Source organism: Oncorhynchus mykiss, chromosome 2 (genome assembly GCF_057628025.1).
Source record: "Oncorhynchus mykiss isolate SJ-2025 chromosome 2, ASM5762802v1, whole genome shotgun sequence".
Lineage (NCBI taxonomy): Eukaryota > Metazoa > Chordata > Actinopteri > Salmoniformes > Salmonidae > Oncorhynchus > Oncorhynchus mykiss.
In genome coordinates, this window is record NC_143023.1 from 60,403,328 (window position 1) to 60,418,902 (window position 15,575).

Here is a 15,575-nt window from a genome sequence, read left to right on the forward strand (position 1 = left end):
ACCCCCTCCAAGTGTCACCCATTTTCCCCTGGTAATTTACACCTGTGTTCTCTGTCTGTCTATGCCTGTTCGTCTTGTTTTGTCAGGTCAACCAGTGTGTTACTCCGTGCTCCTGCTTTTTCCTTTTCTCTGTTTTTTGCTAGTCCTCCCGGTTTTGACTCTTGCCTGCCTTGACTCTGAACCCGCCTGCCTGATCATACTGCCTGCCCTGACCTCGAGCCTGCCTGCCTCTCTTTACCTCCTGGACTCTGACCTTATGATCTTTTGCCTGTCCACAACCATTCTCTTGCCTGCCCCTTGGTTCGAGTCTCTGATATTTATTAATATCCATCTGCCTCTGCCTCCTGTGTCTGCATCTGGGTCTTGCCCTGTGCCCTTGTGGATTGCATGGCTATGTGCTCGATTGTATCGAGCACAGGTGGGCAACAGGTGTGGGTGAAATAGCCAAATCCACTCATTTGAAGGGCTGTTCCAAAAGCTGGGCCTAAAATAGTGCATAAGAGATCAACATTATTGTTGGTCTGATGTGATTAATAAGAAGCATCTAGATGCTGCACTTCCAATTATTGATAAACATGCACCTGTTAAGAAACTAACTGTTAAGGCCCCATGGTTGATGAGGAATTGAAAAACGGTATGGTTGAAAGATGAGGTAAAAGGAGTGGTTAATAAGTCTGGCTGCACATCTGACTTACTTACTGCAAATCGAGAAATGATGTGACTAAACGCAACAAAAAGCAGAAGAAACTATTATGAAGCCAAGATCAATTATATAAAGTAATTTATGTAAGTATTGGGGAGTAACTGAAATGTTGTTGATTCATCCTCAGTTATCTCTTATCACAGCCATTAAACTCTGTAACTGTTTACAGCGGTTTCCTTCCTCTCCGGTAACTGAGTTAGGAAGGGCGTCTGTATCTTTGTAGTGACTGGGTATATTGATACCTCATCCAAAGTGAAATTAGTAACTGCACTATGCTCAAATGGATATTCAATGTCAGCTATTATTTTTTCTTTCTTTTTTAGCAATAGGCGCCATTCTTTACGAACTGTTGGAAAACCTTCCTGGTCTTTGTGGTTGAATCTGTGCTTGAAATTCACTGCCCGACTGGGGTTCAGACATGGGGTATTCATTTAAAAAGCATGTTAAACACTAGTATTGCACACAGAGAGTCCATACAACCTATGTGACATGTCATGCACATTTTTACTCTTTAATTTATTTAGGCTTGCAATAACAAAAGGTCGAATACTTTTCATTTTTAATATGTAAACATTTATAAAAACATACTTCCACTGTGACATTATGGGGTAATGTGTGTAGATCAGTGAACACAACATCTACATTTAATCTATTTTAAATTCAGGCTGTAACACAACAAAATGTGGACAATTTCAAGGGGTGTGAATACTTTCTGAAGGCACTTTTGCAACAAAATATTATTATTTGTCTCTCTGAAATGAAACCATTAAGCAGTGGTGTAAAGTATCTCATGCTGTGATTAGATGGGGAAAAAAATACCAATCTCTTCCATAAGTTCTTTAAAGCTCGACTTCGCGAAATGACGTTGCCACGAGCAACACCACAGATATTGAGATGAGTGAGATGCAAGACTTCGCTCTCACACAGTCACAGATAGTATCTGCGCAGGTGCATGGGTTCGCATCATGCTGTTCACAGCGTTGTAGTCAGGGCACCAAAGCAGCGGAGAAGTTGAGCCTTGCGCTTCAATGCTCTTTGTTGTTGCGGGAACTTGATCCAAATGCTGTTTATTTTCTGCATCTATGTTATATCGCTGTCTACCTTTTAAACAATAAAAGCTAATTTACCAACATTTCTGAAAATGTATATATAGCATTTTGGAATGGAACTTTAATTGTTTTCACCCATTTCTATTGTTTTAGGCCTACATGTCTATTTAACCAACCCCCTAATATATTCTTGTAATTATCTCATAAAAGCTCAAGTCTAGGTATCTTATTTTAATTCAATAAATTAAATATTGAAAAATAAATGGCATTGCACATCTAACTGTTAATATCCACACTATCCTCTTCTCAATAATATCCTCACTATCATCAGTATCCTCTTCTCATTAATGTCCTCACTATCCTCTTCTCATGAATATCTTCACTGTCCTCACTATCCTCTTCTCATTAATGTCCTCACTATCCTCTTCTTGTGAATATCTTCACTGTCCTCACTATCCACATTCTCATTAATGTCCTCACTATCCTCTTCTCATTAATATCCTCACTATCCTCTTCTCGTTAATATCTTCACTGTCATCACTATCCTCTTCTCATTAATATCCTCACTGGCCTCACTATCCTTTTCTCATTAATATCCTCACTGTCCTCACTATCCTCTTCTCATTAATATCCTCACTGTCCTCACTATCCTCTTCTCATTAATATCCTCACTGTCCTCACTATCCTCTTCTCATTAATATCCTCACTGTCCTCACTATCCTCTTCTCATTAATATCCTCACTGTCTTCACTATCCTCTTCTCATTAATATCCTCACTATCCTCAATATCCTCTTCTCATTATGATGCCAAATCATTCTTAAGTAGCCTATCTAAAAAATGAATGTGTAACTCATTTAAGTTACTTTGTTGATTTTTTGGACGTGATTTGGACATGATTTGGAAAATTATAATTTGGGTACCATTCACTTGCATTGGACTGCGGGGGCAGTTTACCCCCCAGCACACTCACCTTAAATGTTACTGCTTTATTAAAAACTGCATTTTTTTGTATCTCTAAACAAGTGGATTATGTATCTTTAGTCTCTCCTAATGGTAGACATATCTATAAAAAGTTTAGAGGTCTAATTTAAGTAGATGATATACTGTACATAACTTTTTCTAATAGGCAAAATATTAGATCAACTTCCCTCAGAATCGTTTTGTTAGAGTGACTTAAAAAAGAGCCAAATTTGATTTGTGCAAGAGTAGTGGCAACCAGGGAAAGAGTTGAAAATGGTTTCTGTGAGAATGACAGGGAGGGGTGCTAGTTACACCACATTACCCTATCTCACATGACACAAAATAAGGTGTTGTTGAGTTTGTATTTTCAAACGAAATGCAAGTGAAGAGGAGAAACAGCATCAGGCAACCTCGTCCACGGTCCAGCCAAAGATTTTTTATAGCTAGCTGTGGTCCAGCTGTCCGTCTGTGTCGCCACAAGCATAACGTCGTTCTGCTGTGGAGTTAACCAATCAGGATATCCCCTTATTAATTACTGACAGCATGTAATTACTAAGTAGTTAATGGTCGGTTACTGACTTGATGATTGAAGCAGTGTTATAATTTACACAGTGTGAAGGCTTAAGTCTAGCCTACATCCAATGTTTTGTTTCGTTTTGTTCGCCAGAAAGATTAATAAAAACTATTTAGGCTACACTGTATGAATAGGCCTATAAGCAATATGTTATGGGTTAATTTTCAAAATAAACCTCACAGGAGGCTACTGAAGGAGTTTAGCCTAGTCTTTTTTTCTTTTTTTGAATTAGGCGTATTTGCCGTCCGCAGAATTTTCACAACATAAACGATTCTTTCGCATATTAAAGAAATGAATGCATGCAGTTAAGCCTATTTATTTTTGGCTTTTAGTACATAGACCTAACCTTAAATTTTATTGGTGAAATATCAGTATTTTTTTTTTTTTAGCATTTCTTCAATTAACTTTTAGCCTAATAGGAAAAGTAAATAATACCTAATAATACTATTTATAATAATACATATGCATTGATTGAGATTAAAAATAGGCCTAACTAAATAATAATAATAATAAATATTATAAATAGGAATTATTATTATTATTATGCATCACTGTTAATCCCTTGAGCTGCGTCATTTACTACAATCACTGTGTTGGTTACCTAAATGATCCTTGCAATAGAAGTGAGCTGTATCGCATTCTCTTCATGCCAGAGTCTCAGAATTGAAGGAAAATAAAAAGTCCGGGGGGAAAAGAAAACACAAGGGATTAACGCCAGTTTTATACCAATACTTTGTAATTATATGAGATTTTAATGTCAATCAAGTGATTACAAATCATTTTAATTACGTGAAAGATGTTTAGGTCTGAATCCTTAGCACCGCATCAATGAATAGCAAGCCAAGCCATATGGGTTTCAGTCAGGTCTCCAAAATGTTTAACTGAAAGAAATTCGAGCAGCACAAGAAAGCACCCCGCTGATTCTCTTTAAAAGGCTTTAGATTATAGGCTATTTGACACCAAACAGATAGCATTTTGACCACCAATTTGATTTGTTTCACGCAATAAACTTGAAATATCGTCACCTATTAATTTCGACAATCCGTATCATATAATATATTGAATAATAATTACTCCAATAGTTATGTTATAATAATAATAATAATAATAATAATAATGTAGTGTTGCTATTAGTGCTACTTCAATTAGAAGAAAAAAGAACGCCAACATATCTCTTTATTCTATTACGTGACATTGCTTCTTCATTCATTTCTCGGTATCCGATATTTTTTTTATTTCAATTGGAAGAGATCAAACAGTGTAAACAGTCTAAATAAAAATTGCTGTAACGGAACGCAGACAGTTTCAATCAATGCGCATATTTACCTTGTTCATTGACAGGATTGTCATTGAGCATTCTTCTAGATATACCCAGATGAAACGTTCGACGTTATTACCAATATGACTTCAACAAGAACAGTGGACAAGCTTTCATTACTGTACATTCGCTAGAGAAGTTGTTGCTCGGATACATACACCTCTCCTGACTGCGCAAACCTATAGTCCTTGAGGCACATATGGAGCTCATCGTGCACACCTCCGCAGTCCCACCGGCTTTGGGTTTACTTGAGCTTCCTCGTGTATGGCAGACTGATAAAAAAAAATGAATAGCTCTACTTTAATTAACTTAGTGTTTTATGAAAATACTGTAGCCTATATTGGATTTTATACAGTAGCCTAAATGTAAAGGCCCACCTTAAGATAAGCTTTTTATCAAAATGTATCCACTAGAATTCAGATTAGATTGTAATGTGTTCTGCATAGTGGGGTTTTTTTGTTGTTGGATTACTATAGAGACAATTATAATTGTTAATTCGGTTAAAAACGCAATGAGTATAAAGGTAGCGTCATGTGTCTGACCAATTTGAAAATATTGGCCTAGGACTAGGTCCTAATAGCTGAGTTATAGTATAGTAAAGAGGATTTATACATCTACTGCTTTGTACATTTTTATAAATAACAGTTCATCTTTAATATGAGCATAATACACATTCGTAAAACCAATGCCTATATTAGTTAGAATTGTTGCATGCTTAAAATATCATGCACCAATTAAGATATCAAATTCTGATATTTCAAATGCTGACATCCTCTGACCCCACAGAGCGCCTGTCTTGTGCGATTTCAAATGATGTCACACGAAACCACAAGGGGAACTCAGATTTGCCAAAAGCTTTACAGTTGTACAAGACTCCGGCCACCAAAGAACAGCTCCTTTGCGACGCGGGTAAGACCAACGTTATCGTAGCAGTAGCCTAGTAGATGGGCCACAAGTGGAGAATTGATGGAAGAGAATTGAGCAATTATCTACTTTACTTTTTCTTCTTGGGCGGTGACTATTGGTGAGGTCTTGGCTGCGTTATTGACTCAACACGCCTTATTGAGCAGTCGTGCTAGACATAAGTGCTGGTTTTCCGGAATCAACGCAAGCGAGAACAGTGAGGGGGCTCTCGTCGACTCCGAGTGTGCCGAATGATGTCTTTTCTGTCGGGGCAGTGAGAAGGAATCAAAGGTATCTACAAAAGGACCACCAACGCCTGCTTTCCAAAGGTGTTGTTTTGAGAGTTATGGACAGTGCGCTCTACCACTCAGCGGGAATTTTCGGCACCCCCTCGGCTTCTAGAAACTTGACTGCGGGCGGAAACATGATCACCTCCACCAAGCCTCTCGCTTTTTCGATCGAACGGATTATGGCCAGGACGCCCGAGCCAAAGTCGATACCTTTCCCCAACCTGTTCCATCACACTCCGGTGGGCAAAGCGGACCCGAAGCAGGCGCTCAACATGACTTCATCATCACTGCATTGCATGATACCATTAGTGCCATTGGCATACGAACCGGGTCATAAACTAAATATGAATGGATTAGATACGAGTCACTTTGACGCTTCCTCGTATAATTCAAATGAGTTGGTCAGCATTGGTTTGAACTATAAGAACGAACAACCAGATCTGAGCTCGTCGGTGGGACAATACAAACTTTTTCGACCACGGGTGGTAAACCAGTCATCTTTTCATGCCATGGGAGCTGTGTGCTACCTGAACTGCGGGCAGAGTGCATGCCCACCCCCAGCCAGCATCGTAAACATCCACCCCATGGCCTCCTACTTTCTCAACACTCCACTGCAGCATGCGCGCCAGAGAGCTTTCCTCGCGGAGAAAAATAAAGTGTCTCACTGTGCAGACAGATACGCATCCGGAGTTAAAGACATTTCCCAAACTCAACTCCATCACTACATGAAAGAGAGCGCACAGATTATATCGGACAAACTATTCAAGGGCTCTTCCAAATTGAACAGTGGTTGCCCAAGCGGCAAACCCAAAGTATTCACCTGCGAGGTTTGCGGAAAGGTAAGACCATCAATTTCGTACATTTGGTGGTCTTTTCCTTTGCAGGCCTGCTTGATAATTTCAAATCGTTCATGTTTGAATCATAATATCTGTATTTTCTATTCACAGGTGTTCAACGCCCACTACAATTTAACGCGCCATATGCCCGTGCACACTGGAGCGAGACCATTCATCTGCAAAGTATGCGGCAAGGGATTTCGACAAGCAAGCACCCTTTGTCGCCACAAAATTATTCATACTCAGGTATTCTATTCAATCATCATAATCATACCCAAAGCCATTCCCATGTTCTATGTTGTTTAAGCGAGGCTATATGAAAACCACAACATGGAACTAGGCCTGCATTATCGGTAAATTTGATTTAACAACGCATCAATGCCATTATTGTATTTTAGGCTAAAATATTAATATTTTTGCCTGATGTTGAACATCTCAACGTTCACTTGTTTAACAGTAGGCTATAGGCTATAGTCTAGTTTATTATATGCCTATATATAAGCAATTGTACTGTATGCCTACAGCTTTAGTTGGAACCCAAATAAAATTAGATTTCTAAAATCACATTCATTTGTTCATGTGCCCTTCACAGGAAAAGCCTCATAAATGCAACCAATGTGGAAAAGCGTTCAACCGGAGTTCAACTCTTAACACTCACACACGAATCCATGCAGGTTACAAACCCTTCGTCTGTGAGTTCTGCGGCAAAGGATTTCATCAAAAAGGTTATAAAGAATGTTAATGTTAAGTGTTCTGGATTACATGATTGGAAATGTGCCTTGTTATGACCATTACTCGATTTGTTCAAATAAAGTAGCCTAAATACATGGAATAATTTGCAATATTTGGATATGAGATTATTATTTATTTTGATTTGAGAAGAAAATCTAGATTGCTTTCAGAACTGAATTTACGTTGCTCAATTAAACTCAGATTACATGTACAATGTACGACTCAATTTATGATTTGGATTCAAACGGAATTGACTGATAACTGTGGCTCTGATTCTTCACAATATTGTTGACATCAATTTTCTTTATTTTTTTTAATCTTCAAGGTAATTACAAGAACCACAAATTGACGCACAGCGGGGAGAAACAGTTCAAATGCAACATCTGTAACAAGGCCTTCCACCAAGTGTACAACCTGACGTTCCACATGCACACGCACAATGACAAGAAGCCCTTCACGTGCCCGACTTGCGGCAAGGGATTCTGTAGGAACTTTGACCTGAAAAAGCACATGCGAAAACTACACGATCTCTCTGGATCCCAATCCCCTGCCACTCTCACCACAGGCGAAACTGACTAAAAAGCTCAGAGGCTAAAATGCCAACCATGCGCCTTTACGCACACTGATTTGCCCAAATCTGGAATTACGCATGCGAGTTTAGACCGCGCAAAGATGCTGTGGACTATTCTATTAGTACATATTTTCCTTGAATTTGACATTATAATGTCACTATACTGTTGTTTTAAATCTCAGGATTACTGTAAAATGTCGATATTTATTTGAAACTTTATAGGCTAATAATTTAAGAGAATAATTGAAGACTGTACAAATTATGTTTTGCTGTGATAAGTGTGGTAGCCTACCCCATTTTATATGATGCCCTTGATAAAGTTACAAGATTTTCCAATACTTGTGTATATGCAAAGTTTTGCAGGAAACGAGTGTCTTTGACACAACCTATAGGCTATGTTTTTAAACAGGTGCACAAACTCAATCATTTAAGTTATGAAAATAAAATAATGACAATAAAATGAAACTCTGTATATGTCATATTGTGTCCGATATCCTATTTGACTGACATGATTAAGAAAAGGAGTTCCATTATTTAGAAAATGATGAACATAGCCTAGGCCAAAATATTGCATGATGGTGAGAGGAAATATTCGGGTTAATAATAACAGTAGTAGTATTAGTAGTAATAATAATATCCTAATATAACTTTACTGTTATTATTGTCATCATCATCATAGGCCTACGATTGTTGTAGTGATAATTAGGTCTATATCATCTATATGGAGGATAATCAGTGCCACTTTAAAAATGACATGCTAAATTGGAATATCAAAATGACAAATGCATTTCTATTTTCATATCAGTGTGCATGATTCGTGTCACAATGAATTGCCGTGTTAACATGACAATCGAAAATGCTAAATGAAAATGCTAAATGGTACATCGAAAATGGAAAATGGTAAACAGAAAATTCTAAATGTAATGCTCAAAGTGAAATGGAAAGTGCTTGTTTTTATTTTTCAACTGCCCAATGTACAATTTTCTCTTTTCATTTTCAAAGTGTATGCAAATTGTTTCCTGGAGGCTGAACCACGAGATCAACATGACTCCATCGTGCATTGCTACATCCTAGCTCTGTATATTGATTTTAGCGTAAACAACAGGGTTCAGACCCGATTACCTTTACACCAAAATAACATTTGGCATGCTAACCCAAAGCCTAGGCAATTTATCTTGGTGAGCCAATGCAATTTTTCTTGTCTCAGGCAAAGTTACTCAACATCAGACATCGTTACTCATCACAGGTGCTTGGTCACTGAACCACCTTTGTTACACAAGCAGCTACTTGACCACACCGCAGGCACACTTTGAAAGAGAACAATAATCACAACACCATCACAAGACAGACTCCTCAGGCTCAGATGGGTCTCTGTGAAGGGGAGGAGGTCAAAGGATGCTGCATTGTAACTGAGGTTGTTCAGTGACCACACATGCACGATTAGTATGTCTAACCGGAAAAATACCGTTTCAATTTCACTTTACACATTGCATGTACAAGTTTTTTTCAATTTCCCAAATTTGTTTAGAATACATTTTTACCTGCCAATTTAAATGAGACATTTTCGATTTTCATTTTAACTTTGCAATTGATGTGGCATTAATCATACACACTAATATGAAAATATAAATGCGTTTATCATTAAAAAAAATCCTAGTAAAGCTGGAATACTTAATTGAAACAATAATAAAGCGGTCATCCCGCCTCTGTTCGGGGGAAATGCTGAGGGATGGGCCTGGAGAAATGCAGTCTTCCGTGGCCATACCTCCAAAGTTACGTTGTTGTCATACCTCGTTTGGCGGCCAGGAGATTTTTGTATTAGACAGAATGGCTACAATGCTCCACTGGATTCCAGCAGCTACATTTTGACTGGATGTTTGAATTCAAGAACCCTACCCCCACATGCCTATGAAAGGTGTGCTGCATGTAATGTTCATCACTGCTTTCCTAGTAAATGATGGCATTACAACTGCTCTGCTTGAACACTACAAAACAAAAATAAGTTATGGCTATGGTCAGCTCTAGCCTTTTGGGGCCATAAGTGAGATTTTGGTTGGTGGCCACCCTCTTGATGACTGAGAGAAAAATGTAAGATTTAATGTTAATTTCATGAAACACATTTCGCCATGGGACATAGAGAAAATGTTGCAGTTTAAAGCACATTCTCTGCAGTTCTACACTTTTGCCACACAGAGAGAAAATGTAGCAATTTTATAACACATTTCATGGATTTTTACTAATTATGCCATGTGGCAGAGATAACTTTTTGCAATTTTAAAGGACATTTCCAGAAATTCGATCCATTTGGCCATGGATTGGAGAAACATTTCACTCATGTCGCTTACGCCTGGAGCCAGCCAGCCCTGGTTATGGCATTCATTTATATTTATTTAACATTTATAGGCAAGTCAGTTAAAAACAAATTCTTATTTACAATGACGGCCTACACCTGCCAAACCCGGACGATGCTGGGCCAAATGTGCGCCACCCTATGGAACTCCCAATCACGGCTGGTTGTGATGCAGCCTGGATTCAAACCAGGGTGTCTGTAGTGACGCCTCTGGCACTGAGATGCAGTGTCTTAGACCACTGCGCCACTCGGGAGCCACTCGGGAGGGCGTGTCTACCTACAGGCTATAGTAAATGTTTAGTGTATCAAGTGTAGCCAGCAGTCTGTGATTTATTGATATTGAAAGTCACCACAAACCCGGCAGACATACATCTATTTTGATGGGGGTTTTAATCAATGATATTAACCCCGGATTGCTGAAGCTATGTATTTTGTTTCTCCGTCCAAGCAAGGCATTTGATTGGTTTGACGTGATTGGTTTGCAAAGCCCCTTTGTAGCTGCTTTCTGTAATGGACTTCACCAGGATTTTGCCAGGCTTTCCGAAAAGGGAAGCCTGGTTCTCGACGAGGCTAGGAGAAATGCTATCACACTCAAATTCATAGACAGAGCTATGGATGCAAGGGCTGACCATCCACAATAGCAACATTATAGATTTAACCATGTTTTGACATTTACATTTAGATTAGATTTAGATTTAGATTTAACCATGTTTTGACATTTAGATTAGATTTAGATTTAGATTTAACCATGTTTTGACATTTACATTTACATTGTTTACAAACATTTGAAGTAAATCAAGCTTATGTTTTGGGTTCTGATGAGGTACAACAGTTGAACTAAGCTCATAAAGCATTTCTAAGTTATATTCTTCAAGATTCAAGGGTAGCCTATATATCATGTATTTGTAAATCCAAAAATGGATGTCGCAACTAACTAGCTTTAAGCATTTCATTTTCAAAGTGGCACTGATTACCCTCCATAAGGAGTTTATCATAATGGTGAGTTTTGAATGAAGCTAAAAACGTACATATCCTCCAGTGATGTAGGCTTACATGCAATGTAAGGGATGTAAGTTAGGCAAGCTATAAGTCTTTAGGACTCTTGTGGGCAGTTTTTTAGAAATACCAATACTTATATGCAACTGATCTTAAATGATCATAGGTTTTTCTTCAAACAGGATAGGCTATTCTTCAAATTGAAAATAATAATTTGGAATAAGGTGGTGAATTATTCAATTGGGACAATCAGTGAATGTGCCAATGTTTTTTTTTTTTTTTTTTGGAGCTACATTTTTGGCAGAATTTGGTCGTGTTCCACTGCTTAGACGTTGCATGCATCAACCAACAGTTGCGTGCCACATCATTGACTGTGTCAAAAACTGACAGATTGCTATAACATATGTTGTTAGCTGAAAGGTAAAATACTTGTCCAGGCGTTGTAAGTTCTGGCAACATACAATCAATGGAACGCTACCTAATGGGCGTGTTTGAGTGGTAAGGTTAAAGCAACTGACTGTAGACGAAAGTCGAGCAGTGAAGTCGGTGGAGGTGCATCAGCGACAGCCGAAAGGCAGACACTAATGTGGTTTTCCAACAGCAAGGCTCCGATCAACATGGCAGTGTTTCCATTGTTTATTTATTTTTATATACAGTACCAGTCAAAACTTTGGACACACCTACTCATTCCAAGGTTTTTCTTTATTTTTACTATTTTCTACATTGAAGAATAGCGTAGACATCAAAACTATGAAATAACACATATGGAATCATGTAGTAACCAAAAAAGTGTTAAACAAATCAATTATAAAAAATATTTTGATTTGTTTTATACTTTTGTGGTTACTACATGATTCCATATGTGTTATTTCATAGTTTTGATGTTCCATATGTGTTATTTCTACAATGTAGAAAATAGTAAAAATAAAGAAAAACCCTTGAATGAGTAGGTGTGTCCAAAGTTTTGACTGGTACTGTATGTATATATACAGTGCCTTGCGAAAGTATTCGGCCCCCTTGAACTTTGCGATCTTTTGCCACATTTCAGGCTTCAAACATAAAGATATAAAACTGTATTTTTTTGTGAAGAATCAACAACAAGTGGGACACAATCATGAAGTGGAACGACATTTATTTGATATTTCAAACTTTTTTAACAAATCAAAAACTGAAAAATTGGGCGTGCAAAATTATTCAGCAAACTCTCTCCAGAAGTTCAGTGAGGATCTCTGAATGATCCAATGTTGACCTAAATGACTAATGATGATAAATACAATCCACCTGTGTGTAATCAAGTCTCCGTATAATTGTACCTGCACTATGATAGTCTCAGAGGTCCGTTAAAAGCTCAGAGAGCATCATGAAGAACAAGGAACACACCAGGCAGGTCCGAGATACTGTTGTGAAGAAGTTTAAAGCCGGATTTGGATACAAAAAGATTTCCCAAGATTTAAACATCCCAAGGAGCACTGTGCAAGCGATAATATTGAAATGGAAGGAGTATCAGACCACTGCAAATCTACCAAGACCTGGCCGTCCCTCTAAACTTTCAGCTCATACAAGGAGAAGACTGATCAGAGATGCAGCCAAGAGGCCCATGATCACTCTGGATGAACTGCAGAGATCTACAGCTGAGGTGGGAGACTCTGTCCATAGGACAACAATCAGTCGTATATTGCACAAAGCTGGCCTTTATGGAAGAGTGGCAAGAAGAAAGCCATTTCTTAAAGATATCCATAAAGATATCCATAAAGTTTGCCACAAGCCACCTGGGAGACACACCAAACATGTGGAAGAAGGTGCTCTGGTCAGATGAAACCAAAATTGAACTTTTTGGCAACAATGCAAAATGTTATGTTTGGCGTAAAAGCAACACCCTGAACACACCATCCCCACTGTCAAACATGGTGGTGGCAGCATCATGGTTTGGGCCTGCTTTTCTTCAGCAGGGACAGGGAAGATGGTTAAAATTGATGGGAAGATGGATGGAGCCAAATACAGGACCATTCTGGAAGAAAACCTGATGGAGTCTGCAAAAGACCTGAGACTGGGACGGAGATTTGTCTTCCAACAAGACAATAATCCAAAACATAAAGCAAAATCTACAATGGAATGGTTCAAAAATAAACATATCCAGGTGTTAGAATGGCCAAATCAAAGTCCAGACCTGAATCCAATCGAGAATCTGTGGAAAGAACTGAAAACTGCTGTTCACAAATGCTCTCCATCCAACGTCACTGAGCTCGAGCTGTTTTGCCAGGAGGAATGGGGGAAAAAATTCAGTCTCTCGATGTGTAAAACTGATAGAGACATACCCCAAGCGACTTACAGCTGTAATCGCAGCAAAAGGTGGCGCTACAAAGTATTAACTTAAGGGGGCTGAATAATTTTGCACGCCCAATTTTTCAGTTTTTGATTTGTTCAAAAAGTTTGAAATATCCAATAAATGTCGTTCCACTTCATGATTGTGTCCCACTTGTTGTTGATTCTTCACAAAAAAATACAGTTTTATATCTTTATGTTTGAAGCCTGAAATGTGGCAAAAGGTCGCAAAGTTCAAGAGGGCCGAATACTTTCGCAAGGCTCTGTATATAGATAAAGCTAATGAAATTCAAAGTAAAAAATGTAACTTAATAAATTAAGGTAAAAGAAAATGTACCAATGGTATAGGAAACTAAAGGGTGTGCAATGTAACTCTCTATGTAAATTGGAAAATCTGCCGTTTCCAGCTGCAATAGTCATTTACAACATTAACAATGTCTACACTGTATTTCTGATTAATTTGATGTTATTTTAATGGGCAATTCTTTTTGCTTTTCTTTCGAAAATAAGGACATTTCTAAGTGACCCCAAACTTTTGAACGGTAGTGTTCACATGAGATGATTAATGCCAGACTAGTATTCTATTCCTTAAAGATGCCAGTGATTTATAGTCTGTGCCTATAGGCAGCAGCCTCTAATGTGCTAGTGATGGCTGTTTAACAGTCTGATGGCCTGAGATAGGAGCTGTTTTTCAGTCTCTCGGTCACAGCTTTGATCCACCTTCTGGAGGATAGCGGGGTGAACAGGCAGTGGCTCGGGTGGTTAATGTCCTTGATTATATTTTTGGCCTTCCTGTGACATCGGGTGTTGTAGGAGTCCTGGAGGGGGGGGTAGTTTGCCCCCGGTAATGTGTTGGGCAGACCACACCCCCCTCTGGAGAGCCTTCCGTTTGCCAGCGGTGATACAGCCCAACAGTATACTTTCAATTGTGCATCTGTAAAAGTTTTTGAGGGTTTTAGGTGACAAGCACATTTCTTCAGCCTCCTGAAGTTGAAAAGGCTCTGTTGCGCCTTCTTCACCACACTGTCTGTGTGGGTAGTCCATTTCAGTTTGTCAGTGAAGTGTACGCCAAGAAAATTGAAGCTTTCCATCTTCTCCACTGCGGTCCCATAAATGTAGATAGGGGGTGCACCATCTGCTGTTTCCTGAAGTCACAATCATCACGTTTGTTTTGTTGATGTTGAGTGAGAGGTTGTTTTCCAGGCACCACACTGCCAGAGCCCTCACCTCCCCCTTTAGGCTGTCTCGTCATTGTTGGTAATCAAGCCTACTTCTGTTGTGTCGTATGCAAACTTGATGATTGAGTTGGAGGCGTGCTTGGCCACGCAGTCATGGGTGAACAGGGAGAACAGGAGGGGGCTGAGCACGTACCCTTCTGGGGCCCCAGTGTTGAGGATCAGCGGAGTGGAGGTGATGTTTCCTACCTTCACCATCCGGGGGTGGCCCGTCAGGAGGTCCAGGACCCAGTTGCACAGGTCCTCGAGCTCAATGATGAGCTTGGAGGGTACTTTGGTGTTGAATGCTGAGCTATAGTCAATAAACAGCATTCTTACAAAGGTATTCCTCTTGTCCAGATGGGATAGGTCAGTGTGCAGAATAATGGCGATAGCATCGTCTGTGGATCTATGGGTCTAGGGTGGCAGGTAAGGTAGAGGTGATATTATCCTTGACTCGTCTCTCAAAGCACTTCATGATGCCAGAGGTGAGTGCTACGTGGTGATAGTCATTAAGTTCAGTTACCTTTGCCTTCATGGGTACAGGAACAATGGTCGCCATCTTGAAGCATGTGGGGAAAGCAGACTGGGATAAGGAGAGATTGAATATGCCCGTAAACACACCAGCCAGCTGGTTTAAATGTTTTACTCACGTCGGCCACGGAGAAGGAGAGCCCACAGTCCTTGGTAACGGGCCACATTGTTGCCACTGTGTTATCCTCAAAGCGTGCAAAGAATGTGTTTAGCCTGTCCGGA

General features: G+C 39.2%; 1 protein-coding gene across 1 annotated transcript; it reads left to right on the forward strand.

The window, feature by feature from the left end:
- Positions 1 to 5,429: 5,429 nt before the first annotated feature.
- On the forward strand, positions 5,430 to 8,397 carry LOC110492825 (fez family zinc finger protein 1-like). Its single transcript, XM_021567308.3, has 4 exons — positions 5,430 to 6,637; positions 6,746 to 6,880; positions 7,227 to 7,359; positions 7,692 to 8,397. Exons 1-4 carry the CDS (start codon positions 5,855 to 5,857, stop codon positions 7,943 to 7,945), a joined length of 1,305 nt encoding a protein of 434 aa, XP_021422983.1. The 5' UTR covers positions 5,430 to 5,854; the 3' UTR covers positions 7,946 to 8,397.
- Positions 8,398 to 15,575: the final 7,178 nt, after the last annotated feature.